This window comes from Stomoxys calcitrans, chromosome 3 (assembly GCF_963082655.1).
Source record: "Stomoxys calcitrans chromosome 3, idStoCalc2.1, whole genome shotgun sequence".
Taxonomy (NCBI): Eukaryota; Metazoa; Arthropoda; class Insecta; order Diptera; family Muscidae; genus Stomoxys; species Stomoxys calcitrans.
This window is the reverse complement of record NC_081554.1, coordinates 81,517,389-81,535,906: the sequence shown is the minus strand read 5'-3', so window position 1 is coordinate 81,535,906 and position 18,518 is coordinate 81,517,389. Positions and strand designations below refer to the sequence as shown.

The 18,518-nt window shown below is 40.9% G+C and overlaps 1 protein-coding gene across 3 annotated transcripts in view; it reads left to right on the top strand.

Moving 5' to 3' along the window:
- LOC106084949 (thioester-containing protein 1 allele R1) overlaps positions 1 to 14,353 on the top strand; it is a 58,638-nt gene extending 44,285 nt beyond the window's left edge. For all 3 annotated transcript variants that reach the window (XM_013248937.2, XM_013248935.2, XM_013248936.2), the window contains 10 exons: positions 3,903 to 4,451; positions 4,588 to 4,719; positions 4,776 to 5,194; positions 9,553 to 9,900; positions 9,962 to 10,139; positions 10,198 to 10,553; positions 10,618 to 10,793; positions 10,859 to 10,982; positions 13,662 to 13,815; positions 13,887 to 14,353. In XM_013248937.2, the coding sequence (XP_013104391.2) occupies positions 3,903 to 4,451; positions 4,588 to 4,719; positions 4,776 to 5,194; positions 9,553 to 9,900; positions 9,962 to 10,139; positions 10,198 to 10,553; positions 10,618 to 10,793; positions 10,859 to 10,982; positions 13,662 to 13,815; positions 13,887 to 14,125 (2,675 nt within the window). In that variant the 3' untranslated portion in view covers positions 14,126 to 14,353. The remainder of the gene's footprint in view (positions 1 to 3,902; positions 4,452 to 4,587; positions 4,720 to 4,775; positions 5,195 to 9,552; positions 9,901 to 9,961; positions 10,140 to 10,197; positions 10,554 to 10,617; positions 10,794 to 10,858; positions 10,983 to 13,661; positions 13,816 to 13,886) is intronic.
- The last annotated feature ends 4,165 nt before the right edge of the window (positions 14,354 to 18,518 follow it).

Below are 18,518 nucleotides of genomic sequence, written 5' to 3'. Positions count from 1 at the left end.
GGCCCACTTCTTTTTAACTTATTTATCAATGACATCTCTTCATGTTTTTCGCATTCCAATTTTCTTTTGTATGCTGATGACTTGAAATTTTTTACTAAAATTGAGTCTCTACAAGATATAAATAATTTGCAAGTTGATTTAGATAACTTAGTCATGTGGTGCAACATCAATAAGCTTTTTTTGAACCTTTCAAAATGTTTTCACGTTTCTTATTTTAGATCACTTAATCCCATTCAACCAACCTTCAAAATTGGCAGCCACAATCTTACTAAGCTAACTTCCATTCGTGATCTAGGCATTATATTTGATACATCACTATCATTTATTCCACATATAGACCACATTATTCCTGAGGCCTACAAGGTTTTTGCATTTATCAAAAGAAATTGTGCGGAATTTTCTGATCCTAATACCGCAAAATTAATTTATACGGCATTTGTTAGGTCTAAACTAGAATACGCTTCAATTGTTTGGGATCCTCAATGTAGTGCTCACATTGTTCGCATTGAGAGAATTCAAAAAAACTTTACAAAGTTTGCCCTTAAAAACTTATTTCCTGCTCAGATGCCTCCATATAGATCTAGATTTTTGTTACTTGGCTTGCAATCCTTAGAATCTCGTAGAAAATATCAATCGGCTTGCTTCATATTTGACTTGCTTAATAATAATATTGATTCACCGGATTTGTTGTCTTTAGTTCCAACATTTGTTCCTCCAAGAAGCTTACGAGTTGTAAATTTGTTTGACATACCGTTCCACCGCACCAACTATGCGAGAAATGGGCCTTTAACACGAACTTTTTTGAATTTAAATTTTGTCAACAACAGGCTTCAAAGGGAGTCAAAACCATGTATTGATTTTAGCACATCAAAAGAAATTTTTAGATCCATTTTATATTATATATTTTTGTAGTATGCACCTCTTTATTATCATACATTACTATTTAAACATTTGTTACGGAAGTCATCTTAGTCTGTAAGGATATTTGTTCCATTGACTAATAAACAAAAAATAAATAAATAAAAAAAAAAAAAAAAAAAATAAATAAGTATGGCGCAAATCGGTACATAACCTGATATAGCTGCAATATAAACCGATCCGGGATCTTGACTTCTTAAGCCTCTATACGGCGCAATTTTTTTTTTTTTGTTTTTCTGTCAGCCAACACGCAGGGTATGTCCCCTATGAATGCAGTGCATTGCTTTGGCGAGAGGAAATTAGGAATTGGAGTGGGTGAAAAGGGTTAAGTGCTTATTGACATTTGTCTTAAATCTTTGGATGTCAAAGTGGGTGGGAAAACATTAGCCGGAAGTCGATTCCACATACGAACGGTTCGGGCGAAATAAGAATTCTTTCTATATGGCATTGTGCGGTCCACAGAGCAATCAATTACAATCGGGTGTGAGTTCCTGGAATGTCTAGTATCCCTGACATATATCCTTACATCAGGAATAAAAAGACGAATATCAGACGAATACAAACCATGAAAGTACCGATAGAACAGCGCCAAACAACCCCCATTGCGACGATGATGAAGGGGGGCAATAGAGTTGAATGCCCCACTGTCCTTAATCAACGCCATCGCTCACCTCTGTACACGGTCCAGTAGCTCCAGGGATGATTTTGAAGCTCCAGCCCATACATGTGAGTTGAACTCCATTTTCGGTCTTATGAAAGTGGTGCAGATGTTAAAAAGATCAGACGGAGTGAAGTAATTCTTTCACCGTTTAAGGAAGTCTAAACACTTGAATGCTTCTTTCAACACTTCAAATACATGTTTAGCCCAAAGGACATCACTTTGTATTTTCATGCCCAGAACATCAAGAGCTTCTGATTGTTCAACATCTACACCATTGATAGACAAAGATGGGTCGTAATTGGTCAGCGAATCGTTAGTGTGACAACAAGCAGCACTGAGTCTTCCATGCATTAAAATCTACTCGATTCATTCGACCCCACTCAGAAATGGCAAGCAATTCTTGGCAGAGTGTATCGTCCATAACCCGTCTCTTGTCCTCAATGTTTCGAAGACTCGGCCTATGGTCAAATGAGTACGAATGACAGAGATTACTGTCATCCGCAAATGAGTAGATCGGATTCGATGTCTGACCCAACAGATCGTTGATGAAAATAAGAAAAAGAGAAGGAGAAAGAACAGAGCCATGGGGTAGACCTGCGGTCAATTTATGCTCATTGGATGAGAACCCATCTATAACGACTCGAATAGTGCGATCTCTGAGAAAGCTCGAAATAAATCGAACGAACGCCATTACCGACACCAAATGCGACAAGCTCTGATGGTAGCGCACCGTGCCAGACCTTATCAAATGCCTTGGAAATATCCAAAGCCACAACCTTACTCTCACCAACCTGGTGGATTGAGCGACTCCAACGTTCCGACAGAAGTGCAATGATGTCGCCCGTAGCGCGTTTTCTGCGGAACCCATACTGTTGGTCGCTAAGAAGGTCATTAGACTTTAAATACCTCACAATATGGCGATTAACCATGCTCTCAATGATCTTGGAGAAAGCGGAACATATCATAATCACCCTTCTTGGGTATTGGCTGAACGTTCGCAATCTTCCAACGCGCCGGGAAGACTCCCGCTCGGTAGGCAAGGTTGAAAGGTTGCGTAATGGACGAGCGAGCGTCGAAGAACACTTGCGTAAGACAACTGATGATATGCCATCCAGGCCCGGGGATTTATTTACGTCTAGATTCTTAAGAACCCTTTTAACTCCACGAGTTCGAAAAAATATTTGGGGCATGACGCCAGATATATTTTCGATTGAGGGAAGTGATTGATTGCTATCCGGCAGGGAAGAGTTCCCTGCAAATATATCAGCCAACAGGTTAGCCTTATCAACCGGGTCAGTGAACGTTTGATCATCCTCAACAAGAGTTGGAATAGATGAAGAACTATCCTTTACTCATTTCACGAACGACCAAAAGCTCTTACTTGCTGGTGTAGAAGCAAGAACCTTTGTACGCAGACACTGTTCGTTAAGAAATTCCTCGCGCCTAAGCACATTTGCTGCTTGTGCAGCAGTTCAGTATTGGGATTTTTATCCAAGCGCCAGTTCCTAAATGCCACCTCTTTCGATCTGACAGCATCTCTGCGTGTCTGGTTTAACCAACTTTTGTCGTCTGATTTAGCCGTTATAGTCTTAACAGGAATAAATCTCCTCATTCCATTTAAAATTATCTTCTCCATCATTTCAGCAGTAGCATTTATATCGTCTTCTAGAAAACATAGTTTCCAATTAATATTGTGAAAGAATCCTTGAGCTCAGCCCAAAGTGCTTTTTCGTATAAAAATATTGACCGCTTCGGGACTGGGGAGGAAGCAGTACGAAGAGCAGAATACGAAAAAGATGCTGAAACAATGCATGATTGGAGTTACCAAGAGGTGCAAGAGTATTAACTTCATAATTCTTATCCGATTTGACAGAAATTTTGTTCAACGGCTTCTCCCATGACCTTCAACATACGTGTCCAATATGGTCTGAATCGATCTATAGCTTGATACAGCTCCCATATAAACCGATCTCGCGATTTTGGTTCTTAAGCCCCTACAAGGCGCAATTCTTATCCGAATGAACTGAAATATTACACAATGACTTCTACAATGTTCAGCCTTCATTCATTTATGGTCCGAACCAGACTATAACTTGATATAGCTCTCATAGCATAACAGTTCTTATTCATTATTCTTTGTTTGCCTATAAACTGAGATACCGCGCAAAGAACTCGACAAATGCGATCCATGGTGGAGGGTATATAAGATTCGGTCTGGCCGAACTTCGTGCTAAGCTCTTACTGGTTTATTATTATCAAAAATTTTAAATAACATAAAACACCATATCTATTAAGCTCCTCTATTTCATTTCTCCCATTTTAGGCAGCGACCTCTCAACATCCAGTCTAATGAGGGCTCTCAATGAATATGAATTGAATGACATTAACACACCTATAGCATCACCTGGAAAAGAATCGGGAGTGGTGACTATGTCCAATACGGACTATATTATTGAGAAAGAGCCAGAGACTACACCAGCCCTGGGACGTGCAGCATATAACGAAGAAGAACACAAGCTAACAACTATACGTAAAACCGATATAGGACCAGCGCATGCCATCGAAGTTAACACTTTGGCTCCCGGCAAAGGCAGATATGCCTTCTCGTACACTCCAAAGCCATTCTGGCATAATCCGCGTATACATGTCATGCATGCACCGGCGGATACTTGGCTTTTTATGAACGTTACAGCAAGCAGTGAGGGACGAACTAAAGTTAACCGTCGATTGCCGGCCTCCATGACATCTTGGGTAGTATCAGCGTTTGCCTTAGATCCGGTGCAAGGTATTGGCTTAACCAATCCATCGAAGAAAATGCAAACATATAAGGAATTCTATATAACCAATGAATTGCCGTATTCCATAAAATTAGGTAAGATATAGTAACAGTTACACACGTAAGTAATTCCAGAAAAGTTTAAAGTCTAGGAGCTCCATAGCGCTGGAATACCAATAAGAAATTTCCTAATCAAAAACAAATTTCCTAATCAACTCTACTTTTATTGTAGGCGAGACCATTGCATTGCCATTTGTGGTCTTCAATAACAAAGATTCAGATCTGGATGTTGACGTTACTCTCTACAATACCAATCAAGAATTTGATTTTCCTCAAGTCGATGCCAAATCCCAACCCAAGCCCAGTAAGCTACTTTAGATTGTTATCGCGCTGTTTCATTTCAATTTCTTAATTTTACAGAAGTGGAGCTTTATAGCCGTCGCACTGTAAGAGTTTTGGCCAAATCTTCCAAATCGGTGGCATTTATAGTCACGCCAAAACGTGTAGGATCTCTTGTGGTTAAGGCGGTGGCCTCCAATCAGTTTGCTGGTGATTCCATTGAATCAAGTCTCTTGGTTGAGCATCCTGGTGCTACAGAAATTGTCAACAAGGGTTTCCTGTTCGAGATGGGTTCCAGCACTCAGCGCAAAGCCAATGTCAGCATACGCATACCTCGCAATGCCATACCTGATTCGGCCAAAATTGAAGTTTCAGCAGTTGGTGATGTGGTTGGCAGCATTATGGGAAATGTGGAAAATCTACTTAGAGTGCCATCGGGTTGTGGTGAACAGACTATGATACAATTTATGCCAAATTTAATGGTGCTGAAATATTTACAGGTACAGCAACTAAAAGTAGAATAAGTACCGGGTGGCCCTTAAACTTTTTTTATTGCCAGCACAGTATAGGACAGCTCGAAAAATAGATTTGAGATGCTACACAGAAAAAAATAAAAATCGTTTTCAATAACGAAATTATTTAATCCAATTAGACCGACATAGACTAACAGTAATTCAATACCATGGCAGCCGGTTGTACGCACCGGATCGCACCTTCATCGGCAAGTGCTGCCGCCTCAGTGTACGTGTTCGTCCCTTTTTCGTCATGGGAGAGGCACAACCCCGGAGTGCCTTCTCCGCACGCTTCTGTTCCGAGCCGGGATTCAAAAGAACCCCGGACCCTGGTTCTGTTCGGTTTGCCAGAATCGGTCGGTGTCGGTGAGGTGTAACCGGTGCATGGATTGGGTACATATCCGATCTTGCTCTGGCCTTATATACGGGAGTATAGTTACTCGCTTTATACCAACCGGTCGAATACCCCAAGTGCGGCTCAATTTCTAGGTGTAAGCAGTGGTTCTCGCAAACGTACGTGATGGGATTCGTTGTACGGACCTCACTAAACCCAGAATCAACGAGCTGAATCTGGAAATAAACAGGGTAGTCAACGAGCATAAGCGGAATTTGTGGCAGGAACACTTGAAGCAAAGGAACACGGTTTAGGCAAGCTATGGTCTACTGTTAAGTCACTCTCGAACCGCGGTAAACGGGATGACAGGACCTTAGTCATAATTTCCATTCGTCGAGCGTCTATCTCAACGAACATGCCTCATATTTCGCTGCAAGAAATCTGAAGATATCTGCCAACAAATCTTCAGCCTCTTTGTTCACCACAAATACGCATAATATGAATACCGAGCTGACTGTGATGGTCGATGGAGAAATGATTCCGAGCATCAAGTGTCCCAAAATACTTGGCATCACATTTGGCAGCTCTCACACATTCTCTTTTTGCAAGAGATTTGGAGTGGCTTTATGGGAAGATATGTTCTTTTTGAAAGACGGACAGACCAAAATCACTAGAACACCAGACTAAGAATAGCACCATCTTATGAAAGACCAGTATCGACCAATAAAATTTTTGACCTGTCTACGTGTAAAGGCCGCCGTAGCACTAAGGTTAGCATGTCTGCCTATGACGTTGAACGCGTGGGTTCGAGTTCTGGTGAGAACATAAAAAAAATGTTTTCAGCGGTGGTTATCCCCTCTTAATGTCGGCGACATTTGTGAGGTACTTTGCCATGTAAAAAATTTCTCCCCAAAGAGGTGTCGCTCTGCGGCATACCGTTCGAACTCGGCTGTAAAAGGGAGGCCCTTATCATTAAGCTTAAACTTGAATCGGAAAGCACTCTGTGATATGTGAGAAGTTTGCCCCTGGTCCCTAATGGAATGTTCGTGCAGAACGTAAATTTTTATCCGATATTGGTGAAAATTTAGTTAAATTGAATGGAACATTCCATTAAAGAACAGGGGATACTACTTTCATAGCAGCGTAGTCCGGCTATAGTTTTAATCAAATTTTATTTTGTTACTAGCTGGAACGGGCCCGCTCCGCTGCGCCTTCTTTTACTTTATATGGAACAAAATTTTCCTTGGAATATTTATTTTCGACAATTAAAAAGCTTTTAGTGAATTTTGGGGAGTAGGGTGGTCCCCCAAACACTAAGCCCTGAAAATATATCAGCAACATGCTCTATTCTCATATATTTGAACCCCATATTGCCATTGGCCTCATAATTGGACAACAAACTTGTTTTCTAATCTCAAATACCAAATAAACCCCTCATTGAAAAAGCCAGCAAATATGTCCGGTTTGGGGTATGGGCCCTAAAAACTATGAATATCGAGCTTCGCTGTCTTGAAGACCCAAATTGTCTTAGTGAGCAAATACGTCCTACTTGGGGGGGTGTTATGGTGGTGGGTCTTCAAGACAGTTGGTCCCGAATGTTGATGTCAGACTCATGGTCTACTCCCAAATACCCTTCATTTGAGCTCCATTTTTACTTAGTCGGCGAACATGACCGGTTTGGGGAATGGGGCAGCCACTAAGTGATTTGGCTTTGAAAATATATATCAGATTCCTGTTCTACTCTAAAACACCTCTTATTTGAGCCTCATATTGCAATGGTCAGCAAATACTTCCTATTTGGGTGATGTTATGGGGGTGGGGTGGCCCATAGACACTTTTCCCGAACATTGATATCAGATGCGTGCTTTATTTCATTTGAGTCCCATATTGCTATGGTCGTAAATTTGTCTTCTGTGGGGTATGTTCTCGGGGATGGGCGGCCCCCCAAACACTGGCCACACATCTGGATATCAAATTCGTATTCTACACTCAAACACCTTTTATTTAAGCCCCATATTCCCTGATCAGGAAATAAGTCCTGTTTGGGGGATGTTTTGGGGAAGGGGTGGACCCCCAGAAACTTGAGCCCACATTTAGATATCAGATTCGTATTTAGCTCGCAAATAACTTTCATTTGAGTCCCATATTGCCATGATCGCTAAATATTGGGTTGCCCAAAAAGTAATTGCGGATTTTTCATATAGTCGGCGTTGACAAATTTTTTCAACGGCTTGTGACTCTGTAATTGCATTCTTTCTTCGGTCAATTATCAGCTGTTACTTTTAGCTTGCTTTAGAAAAAAAGTGTAAAAAAAGTATATTTGATTAAAGTTCATTCTAAGTTTTATTAAAAATTCATTTACTTTCTTTTAAAAAATCCGCAATTACTTTTTGGGCAACCCAATATGTCCGATTTAAGGGTGTTTTGGGGGTTGGGGTGGTCATCCAAACACTTGGTCCGACAATTGGATATCCGATACGTTTTCTAATCGCAAATACCTTTAATTTGAGTCCCATATTGTCGTGATTGGTGTATATAGGTATGGTAGGTTTTGGGGTGGGGCACCCCCCTAGGTACCCCATCCGAAATTTGAATACCAAATTTTTGTTTGTAGGTTACTATAAGAAAGCACACAAAATTTCGCACCAAAAATCTCCTAGACGTGGTGTTTATTAAAAATGACGTAAGGGGGAGGGGGGCGGCCCTCTTCTAATATCTGAAGGGGGTGGCCCCCCACCATGGGATCAGTTTTTGAGTCTATAAGGAACACACAAACAAACAAACAAACCCAGAAACAAACACAAATTGATTTTTATACCCTCCACCATTGGATGGGGGTATACTAATTTCGTCATTCTGTTTTTAACACCTCGAATTAAGCATCTGAGACCCCATAAAGTATATATATTCTTGATCGTCATGTCATTCTAAGTCGATCTAGCCACGTCCGCCCGTCCGACTGTCTGTCGAAAGCACGCTAACTTTCGAAGGAGTAAAGCTAGCCGCTTGAAATTTTGCACAAATACTTTTTTATTAGTGTAGGTCGGTTGGGATTGTAAATGGGCCAAATTGGTCCATGTTTTGATATAGCTGCCATATAAACCGATCTTGGGTCTTGACTTCTTGAGCCGCTAAAGGGTGAAATTCTCGTCCGAGTTGACTGAAATTTTACACGTAGTATTTTTTATCACTTCCAACAACTGTGTTAAGTATGATTCAAATCTGTTCATATTCTGGTATAGCTGTCATATAAACCGATCTTGGATCTTGACTTCGTGAACCGCTGGAGGGCGCAATTCTCATCCGATTTGGATGAAATTTTGCATGAGGTGTTTTGTTGTGACTTCCAATAACTGTGCTAGGTATGGCGCATCGGTACATAACCTGATATAGCTGCCATATAAACCGATCTGGGATCTTGATTTCGTGAGCCTCTAGAGCGCGCAATTCTCATCCGATTCGGAAGAAATTTTGTACAACGGCTTCTCTGATGACCTTCAACATACGTGTCTAATATGGTCTGAATCGATCAATAGCTTGATACAGCTCCCATATATACCGATCTCCCAATTTTGCTTCTTGAGTCCCTACAAGGCGCAATTCCTATCCGAATGAACTGAAATATTACACAATGACTTCTACAATGTTCAGCATTCATTTATGGTCCGAATCGGACTATAACTTGATAAAGCTCCACTAGCATAACAGTTCTTATTCAATATTCTTTGTTTGCCAAAAAAGGGATACCGCGCATAGAACTCGACAAATGTGATCCATGGTGGAGGGTATATAAGATTCGGCCCGGCCGAACTTAGCACGCTCTTACTTGTTATATATAAGAAGATTGGATTTGCAACTCCAGCTTAAGCCAGCTTAAATGATAATCGGCTGTGGTGGGTATTCAAAGGTTTATTCCATTCCACATTTAAAGCCCTTTTCTACTTGAGTTTGTCATAAAAATTTAATGTAGGCATGTTTTTCTAATAATTTCCCATATGTTCTTTTTTTCCAGCGCACCCGACAATTGACCACCTCCGTGGAAACGCAAGCCAAGAAAAACCTGCAACTTGGCTACCAAACTTTACTTTATTATCGACATAAAAACGGAGGCTTTAGTGCTTTTGGTCTATCCGAAGAGAAGAGTTCCACATGGCTGACTGCTTATGTGGCAAAGGCTTTCCGCCTAGCCTCTGAATTTATACAAATTGATGAAAATGTCATAAAGACGGCCTTGGAATATGTGGTGTCGCAACAAAACGGTGATGGAGGATTTGCGGAACGTGGTGATGTCTTTGAACAATTTGAAGATGAGGGTCTAAGTTTAAGTGCTTTTGCCACATTGGCTTTAATGGAGAATATGGTAAGCATTTAGAAGTTTTGTTAATAAAGAGCAAAAGTCCTTATCCTTGGTTTGACTTTAGAATACTTATCCGGAGTACAACAACAACTTGAACAAGGCTTTAGATTACATTACACGTGGCCTGGATGGTTCCAGTAATTTACATGCCATGGCCATAGGAACCTATGTTCTTTCCAAGGCAAATCATAATGCCAAGGTAGCTTTCTTGCAAAGATTAGATGCCATGGCGGTGAATGAAGGTAATCACTTAATTAATATATCCAAAATTGTTTTACTTAACGCCAACTGCCTTTTCAGATGGTCTGAAATGGTGGAACAAAACTGCTCCACCCACCGAAGCTATGTCGCCCTGGTACAATCACACCCGCAGTGTCAATGTGGAAATATCCTCCTATGCTGTTCTCTCATTATTGGAAAATAATTTAATTGGCGATGCCTTACCCGTATTGCGCTGGCTGATGAATCAACGAAATGATCTGGGAGGTTTCGTTAGTTCCCAGGATTCTGTTGTGGGCCTGCAGGCTTTGATAGCCTTTGCCGAGCGTTTCTCAAGTCAAGCCAACAATTTGCAATTGGCTTTCAGTTATGGTTCAAATGCTGAAACTATTATAAATGTCAATGCGCAGAATTCGCTGGCTCTGCAATCCATTGAGGTAGGTTGGCTTCGAGCTACAACATCAATAATGGTTTTTATATATCTTGCGGCATTTATTGCAGCTACCAAACAATCTGAAGAACATCACGGTATCGGCCACCGGTAATGGCCTGGCTTTGGCCCAAGTCACTTATCGTTACAATACAAATGTGACCAGTGCCTGGCCACGCTTTGTTTTGGATCCCACAGTGAACAGAAATTCCCATTCGGATTATCTGCATTTATCTGCATGTGCCAGGTAAGAGGTTATCTAAAATTTATCAAATTCAATTGAAGAGAAATAATCAATTTTTCGTTCCATAGCTTTATACCGGCTGAAGGCGATACAAATCGTTCAAATTTGGCTGTTATGGAAATTTACTTGCCAAGTGGTTTTGTTGTTGACACTGATACATTGCCAACACTAGAATCTAGCGATAGAATAAAGGTAAGATGTGACATTGAACACAGAAGGAAAAGAAAACTTTTGCCCAAAATCAAGTTTTAGACATGAAAAGCATAGGGTTATCTGACATCCAGGCCGGTCTAGAGATTCGGCATTAGATCTGGCAAACTATCGATAATTGCAACATTTGATATTTGAAATAAGAAATATCGATAGTATCGATACTATCGTAAATTTCCCATCACCTATATTTTAAAAGAAAATGGGAGGAAACAATTAAGAGCGTGCTAAGTTTGGCCGGCCCGAATCTTATATACCCTCCACTATGGATTGCATTTGTAGAGTTCTTTGCGCGGTATGTCTTTTTAGGCAAACAAAGAATAATGGATAAGATTTGTTATGCTATTGGAGACATATCAAGCTATAGACTGATTCGGACCAAAAATGATTGCATGTTGAAGACCATAGTAGAAGTCATTGGGTAATATTTCAGTCCATTCGGATAAGAATTTCGTCTTGTAGCGGCTCAAGAAGCATAATCGGGAGATCGGTTTATGTGGGAGCTGTATTAGGCTATAGATCGATTAAGACCATATTAAACACGTATGTTAAAGGTCATAAGAGAAGCCGATTTCTGCCAAATCGAATGAGAATTGCGCCCTCTAGCGGCTCAAGAAGTTAAGATCTCAGATCGGTTTATATGGCAGCTATATCAGGTTATGTACCTATTTGCGCCATACAATATCACCATATTGGCCGATTCGGATAAAACTTGACACTGATGATGTAAGTCAAATGATATGACTTTGGGTCAAATTTAAGCCAAAACAGGTGAAAACTTAGGCTTCCAAGGGCTGAAGAAGTCAATTTCGCGGATTGGTTTATATGGGGACCATATTCGCTAACAGAACGATTCAGACCATACTTGGCATGAATGTTGGAAATCATAACTCAAGACTTTCATCCAAATTCCAGCCAAATCGGATGAAAATTTAGGCTTCCAAGGGCTGAAGAGGTTATATCTGTTTACAAACGGATTCGGATCATACTCGGCACGGATGTTGGAAATTATAACCCAAGTCTTTGATTTAAATTGCAGCCGAATCGGATGAAAATTGAGGCTTCTAAGGGCTCAAGAAGTGAAATCCGGTGATCGGTTAATATGGGGGCTATATCTGTTTATAGACCGATTCGGATCATACTGAACATGAATGTTGTAATTCGTATCTCAAGTCTTTATTCCATATTTCAGCCAAATCGGATGAAAATTGACGAAATATTCGTCTAAGACCCCATAAAGTATATATATTCTTGATCGTCATGACATTTTAAGTCGAACTAGCCATGCCCGTCCGTCTGTCCGTCTGTCTGTCGAAAGCACTCTAACTTTCAAAGGAGTAAAGCTAGCCGCTTCAAATTTTGCACAAATACTTCTTATCAGTGTAGGTCGGTTGGGATTGTAAATGGGCCATATAGGTCCATGTTTTGATATAGCTGCCATATAAACCGATCTTGGGTCTTGACTTCTTCAGCCGATAGAGGGCTCAATTCTTATCCGATTGGAATGAAATTTTGCACGACGTGTTTCGCTATGACTTTCAATAACTGTGCTGAGTACGGCTGAAATTGGTCCATAACCTGATATAGCTGTCATATAAACCTATCTTGGGTTTTGACTTCTTGAGCCGCTAGAGTGCGCAATTCCTATCCGATTTTGCCGAAATTAGGCACTACGTGTTTTGTTATGACTTCCAACAACTGTGCTAAGAATAGTTCAAATCGGTTCATAACCTGATATAGCTGCTATAAAAACAGATCTGGGGTCTTGACTTCTTGAGCCACTAGAGTGCGCAATTCCTATCTGATTTAGCTGAAATTTTTCATTTTCATTTCATTTTTTGTTATGACTTCAAACAACCGTGCTAAGAATTGTTCAAATCGGCCCATAACCTGATATAGCTGCCATATAAACCGATCTGGGGACTTGGGCCTCTACAGGGAGAAATTCCTATCCGATTTGGCTGAAATATTGCACGACGTGTTTTGGTTACGACTTCGAACAACTGTATTAAGAATGGTTCAAATCGGTCCATAACCTGATATAGCTGCCATATAAATCGATCTGGGGTCTTGACTTCTTGAGCCCATAGAGGGCGCAAGTATTATCCGATTTAGCTAAAGTTTTCCATGAGGTGTTTTGTTACGACTTCCAACAACTGAATTAAGAATGGATCTTGACTTCTTGAGCCTCTAAAAGGCGCAAGTATTATCCGATTTGGCTGAACTTTTGTACGACGGCTTCTCCCATGACCTTTAACATACGTTTCGAATATGGCCTAATACAACTCCCCTATAAATCGATCTCCCTATTTCACTTCTTTAGCCCCTGAAGTGCGCAATTCTTACTAGATTTGGCTGAAATTTTACACAATGACTTCTACTATGGTCTCCAATATTCAGTTCAATTGTGGTCTGAACTGATCCATAACTTGATATTGTTCCAATAACATAGCAATTCTTTTCTTTTATACTTTGTTTGCCTAAAAACAGATATCGTGGCAAGAGCTCGACAAATGCAATCCATGGTGGAGGGTATATAAGATTCGGCCCGGCCGAACTTAGCACGCTTTTACATGTTTTTTTTTTTTAAGTCGTCTAAGATAATGATTTCTACAACCACTTTAACTAATCTTAAATGTTAACTTGTTTATTTTATTTCAGAGAGTTGAGACGCAAAAACGTAATTCTGTTGTCATAATCTATTTCGATTATTTGGATCGAAGGGAAGTTTGTCCCACCTTACATGCCTACAAAGTTGTTAAAGTGACCAACCATAAGCCAGTGCCTGTAATCATGTATGACTACTATGATAATGGTAAGTTAGAATCGGGAAAAAAATTTCGTAAGTGAATTTTTTGTTTCTTCACCTTTTACATCAAATTTCAGTGAGAAGAGCCCGCCAGTTCTACAGAGCACCCAAATCACAGATATGTGATGTTTGTGAATATGCCAATTGTGGTGCACTATGTGAGAAGGCCGAGAAACGTGAATCTCGTAGACTAGACAGCAATGATCTCCTAGAGGCCCGCATCAATAGTGCAGCTGCCGATTCTGCGCCTACATATTGTGGCATTATAGCAATTATGGCCATTACCTATCTGAGTTTAAGGCAACTTTTGTTCTAGACTCAACCCAGTTTTTGTTCATTTGTAGATATCTAAATGTATGCACTCACACACTCACCCTCTCACTCATAAATAATGAATGAAGAAGAAAAAGCTTTAACATTTTTATACAAAATATTTAATATAATTAATGTATTATTACAAAATGTTTAATTTTATAATAAATAATTGACAAATCTGTATGCTAAATTATAAAATCCACAAAAAAATGTAAATGCGAATTATTGTGAATTTATAATTTGAGAAAACGAAAAATAACTTAAAATTGTAAAGACTAATTTAAAAATATTAAATTATAATAATTACAACTAAAATTAAGCATTAAGTTTAATTTAAATTAATATATATGATTTTTTTAAATAAAAATCAAATAACCTCCTAAAAACACTGCGTTTCCCTATCCAAAAATTGTAAAAATTGCAATAGGTTCGGCACGAAAGAAAGAAGAAAGAGTGAAACTCAAAGCCGCCTGATGATGTGACCATCACCCACTTCCAAGAAGCCCATTTACTGAAAGACCAATGCTTGAGGTCATTCGGATTAACCTCCACCGGAGCGAGACGGCTACACACGCTCTGATGAAGAAAATCACCAAGGGCAAGATTCATATTGCCTTAATTCTGGTGCCATGGATGATCCGGAACAACGTTTCTGGACTGAACCATATCAACTACCAATCATTCTATGCTAACACTGGTACTCGGGCGAGGAACAGCGTTATTTGCCATAAAAATATAAATTATATTTTTCCCCAGAGTTGTCAACGTCGGATGCAACAGTGATGAGAGAGGGTGACCGTGGAGCATACCTGATACCACTTTATCTGGCTTTTGATTGGCTCTCCGACACCAGCACCCACGTCGGAGCTGCAACGGCTGGTGGGGAACCCAAAACAGCCATAAAATGGGGCACTAATTGGGTGCGATGCGAACTTTGACCACATTTCATGGGATAATACTATCTTAGATAAGTCCAATCCCGACCTAATAACACTTAATACTTGTAACACCGCTACCTTTGTTAATAGGATTAGGGAGGAGGTTATAGATGTGACGATGCATATGAAAAATTGCCCATGAACATTCCATTAAGGAACTGGGTCAAACTTCTTACAAATCTATGAGTGCTGTCCGATTCAATATTAAGCTCAATGATAAGGGGCCTCCTTCTTATAGCCGAGTCCGGACGGCGTGCCGCAGAGCGACACCTCTTTGGGGAGAAGTTTTTACATGGCAAAATACCTCACAAATGTCACCAGCATTAAGAGGGGATAACCACCGCTGAAAAATTTTCTGATGCTCCTGCCAGGATTCAAACCCAGGCGTTCAGCGTCATAGGCAGACATGCTAACCTCTACGCTACGGTGGTCCAGATGTGACGATATGTTCGGAAAAACTGATCGATGAAGTTCAGGATTGCTAGGTCTCCATGGAGCACTCTTTCTCTGACCATTGCTACATAAGGTTTAGAAAAACCACGGCCAGCGCCGAATCCGATAAGCTTCCGCAAGAAGCTGTAAACCAACTGGACAAAATTCGAAAGACTAATCAGAAGAAGACTTGGGCAAGATAATTAAGATTGCCCAAGCACAAAAGACATTGAAGACTATGCAATAGTGGGGTTTTTCGAAGATAGTTGTCCTCGTCGAGAAAGGAAATCAGGGAAAGAGGTCCGCAGACTTTAAAATAGACCACGCCGTGGAAAAAGCGGCGGTATATTGGAATGTGTATTACACACGGCGCAAGAAAACAAAAACTTTATCGGAGCGTCAAAACATGCCTTCTCCTGGAAGCTGTTCCGATGGTGTTAATGACTACGCCAAGATGAAAACTTTTCTGTGAAAAACCCATGTCCAAACTGAAACGTTATTAGACAACATGGGAGCGAGAGCAGAGACAACGGAGAACATGTTGAGGCTTTTGATGAAAACGAATTTTCCACAGGATAAGACAGGACTCACGGAGACACTCGAATTTTAGTATAATGCGGTTGATCGAAGGCTTATCATTACGGAATTTATAGTAAAGGAACTCTTGAAGAGCTTCCAACCATTTAAGTTACTCGAACCTGATGAGATATTTTCGGCGTTACCACAGAAGGAGGCCCACTGGTATTTGGTATTTATACCCAATTCCGGCAGGGCAAGTTATGCAACACCAAAGGCATACAGACCTATAAGCTATAAGTCCGTGATCGCCCGGATCTCCGCCTGCAGGACCGTATTATGTTCAGGCAGTCTCAGATCTCAATCCCTGGGTTCTCAATGTAGACCATCAGGCGCACTCTGCCCTCTAGCTTTGATCCATCCGTATAACATGATCTTCCTGATGTCAGTACTAAGGTTCAATCAATCCAAGAATGTCGCGATGACAGCAATGCCTCGCACTCGATTTCAAGGTTCATCTCAGGTATCCGATCGGATACCTCCCCCCTTCATTCCAGGTTTCCTATCGTCGCCTCGATTATACCGCGATGGTATGAGCTGCTCCCATCCTCAATCCATTTTCCCATCACCTTAAGTCTCATAGCCGCATTGGCTGCCTCACACTTTATCTGTAGGTCCATGGGTCGTATATCTAGAATAGTCTCCAGTGCCCTAGTGGCCGCGGTCCTCATCGCTCCGCCTATGCCAAGACAACATGTTATCTGAACCTGTGTATGGTCCTTATGTTGCACTTTTTCTCCATAGCAGTCCACCAAACTACTGAGGCGTAAGTAAGTATTGGTCTAATCACGCTCCTTTAGATCCAGTGGACTATCCTCGGATTCAGTTCCCATTTCGAGCCTATGGCCCGTCTACATAGCGCCCAACATCTGTGAGCCTTCACAGTACGCTCCTTAATATGTCACTTCCAATACAGTTTCCTGTCCAAGATCACACCTAAGTGTTTGACCTTGTCAGATATCGTCTTATTGAGGAAACGTGGTGCGTTAAATTGGCCGACTTTCGTCTTCCTTGTGAACAGACATATTTCAGTCTTCTCTGGGTTAAGACCTCTGGGTCTAGCCCAGTCATATGTCATACGCAAGACCCTTTCGGGCCTTCTGCATAGCTCAGCAGGCAGCAGTTACTACTTCCGGTGACCGACCTATGATATCGATGCCGTCGGCATAGGTGAGTAGCATGTGTTCTCTTGTGATTAGTGTGCCACATCTATTCACATTTGCATCTCGTATAATCTTCTCCAGCAGGATATTGTAGTGATCACACGATAGGCTGTCTCCTTGTCTGAAACCTCGTTTGGTATTAAATGGTTCGGAGAGATTATTTCCTATTCTTACTGAGGAACGCGTATTAGCAAGTGTCATCCTGCAGTGTCATCCTTTGCAAGGATACCAAACTCAGACATGACTTGAAATACCTTTGAACGTAAAGGAGTATCGAAAGCGGCTTAGTAGTCAACAAAGAGATGGCAAGATATTTTCATTTACAGGTAGGGCCAGTTGCCCAACAAAAAAATATTGAGTGCACTATCTGTCAACATCAGTGGGTATTTTTTGACAGATATTTCGTTATCTGTGTGTGTTATGGTTCTTAACTATAATACACACACAACAAAAACTCGTTGACAGATAGTGTACTTCGCGAGAAAAAATGGTACTCAGCTGTTTACTGTACACTACCTGGTAATTATGTCATGAGAGCTGGTAGGTGGTGATTTCTCCTTCCCGGGTCTTTTCCAGGATTTGGCGCAATGTTAATATCTGGTCCAGGGTGGATTAACCAGGTCTAAAGCCGCATTGATAGGGCCCAATTATCTCAATGACTTTAGGTTTTAGTCTTTGACACAGTACGCTTGAGAGTATCTTGTATGCGATGGGGAGGAGAGTTATTCCTCTGTAGTTGGCACATTGCGTCTTGTCTCTTGTGTACGGGACATAGCATGCTGAGTTTCCAATCATCGGGTATGGGTTCTTCTAGCCAGATTGCGCAGATAAGCTGACGCATTCGCCTTATCAGCGTGCCGCCTCCGGTCTTAAATAGCTCAGCGGGTAACACTTCGGCTCCTGCTGCCTTGTTTTTCTTGTCACTGGACCTCATTCTGAGTAGGAGTTAAACATTATATGCCATCATCATTGATTGATTCTGCGGTATCCTCTTCGCCGCCAACGTCGGGCACTAGCAGTTGGTTAAAATGTTCTTTCCATATCCTCAGCATGTTATCTGTGTCAGTTACCAGATTTCCTTCTATGTCTCTACAGGAGGATGTGCCTGCACCAAAGCCATCGGTTTGATGTTTAATTCTTTGGTTTGGACTTCATTCCGACTCCTGTACATTTCAATTCGTTCACACTCACGTCTTTCCATTTCCTTTTTATACCCACCACCGAAGGATGGGGGTATATTCATTTTGTCATTCCGTTTGCAACACATCGAAATATCTATTTCCGA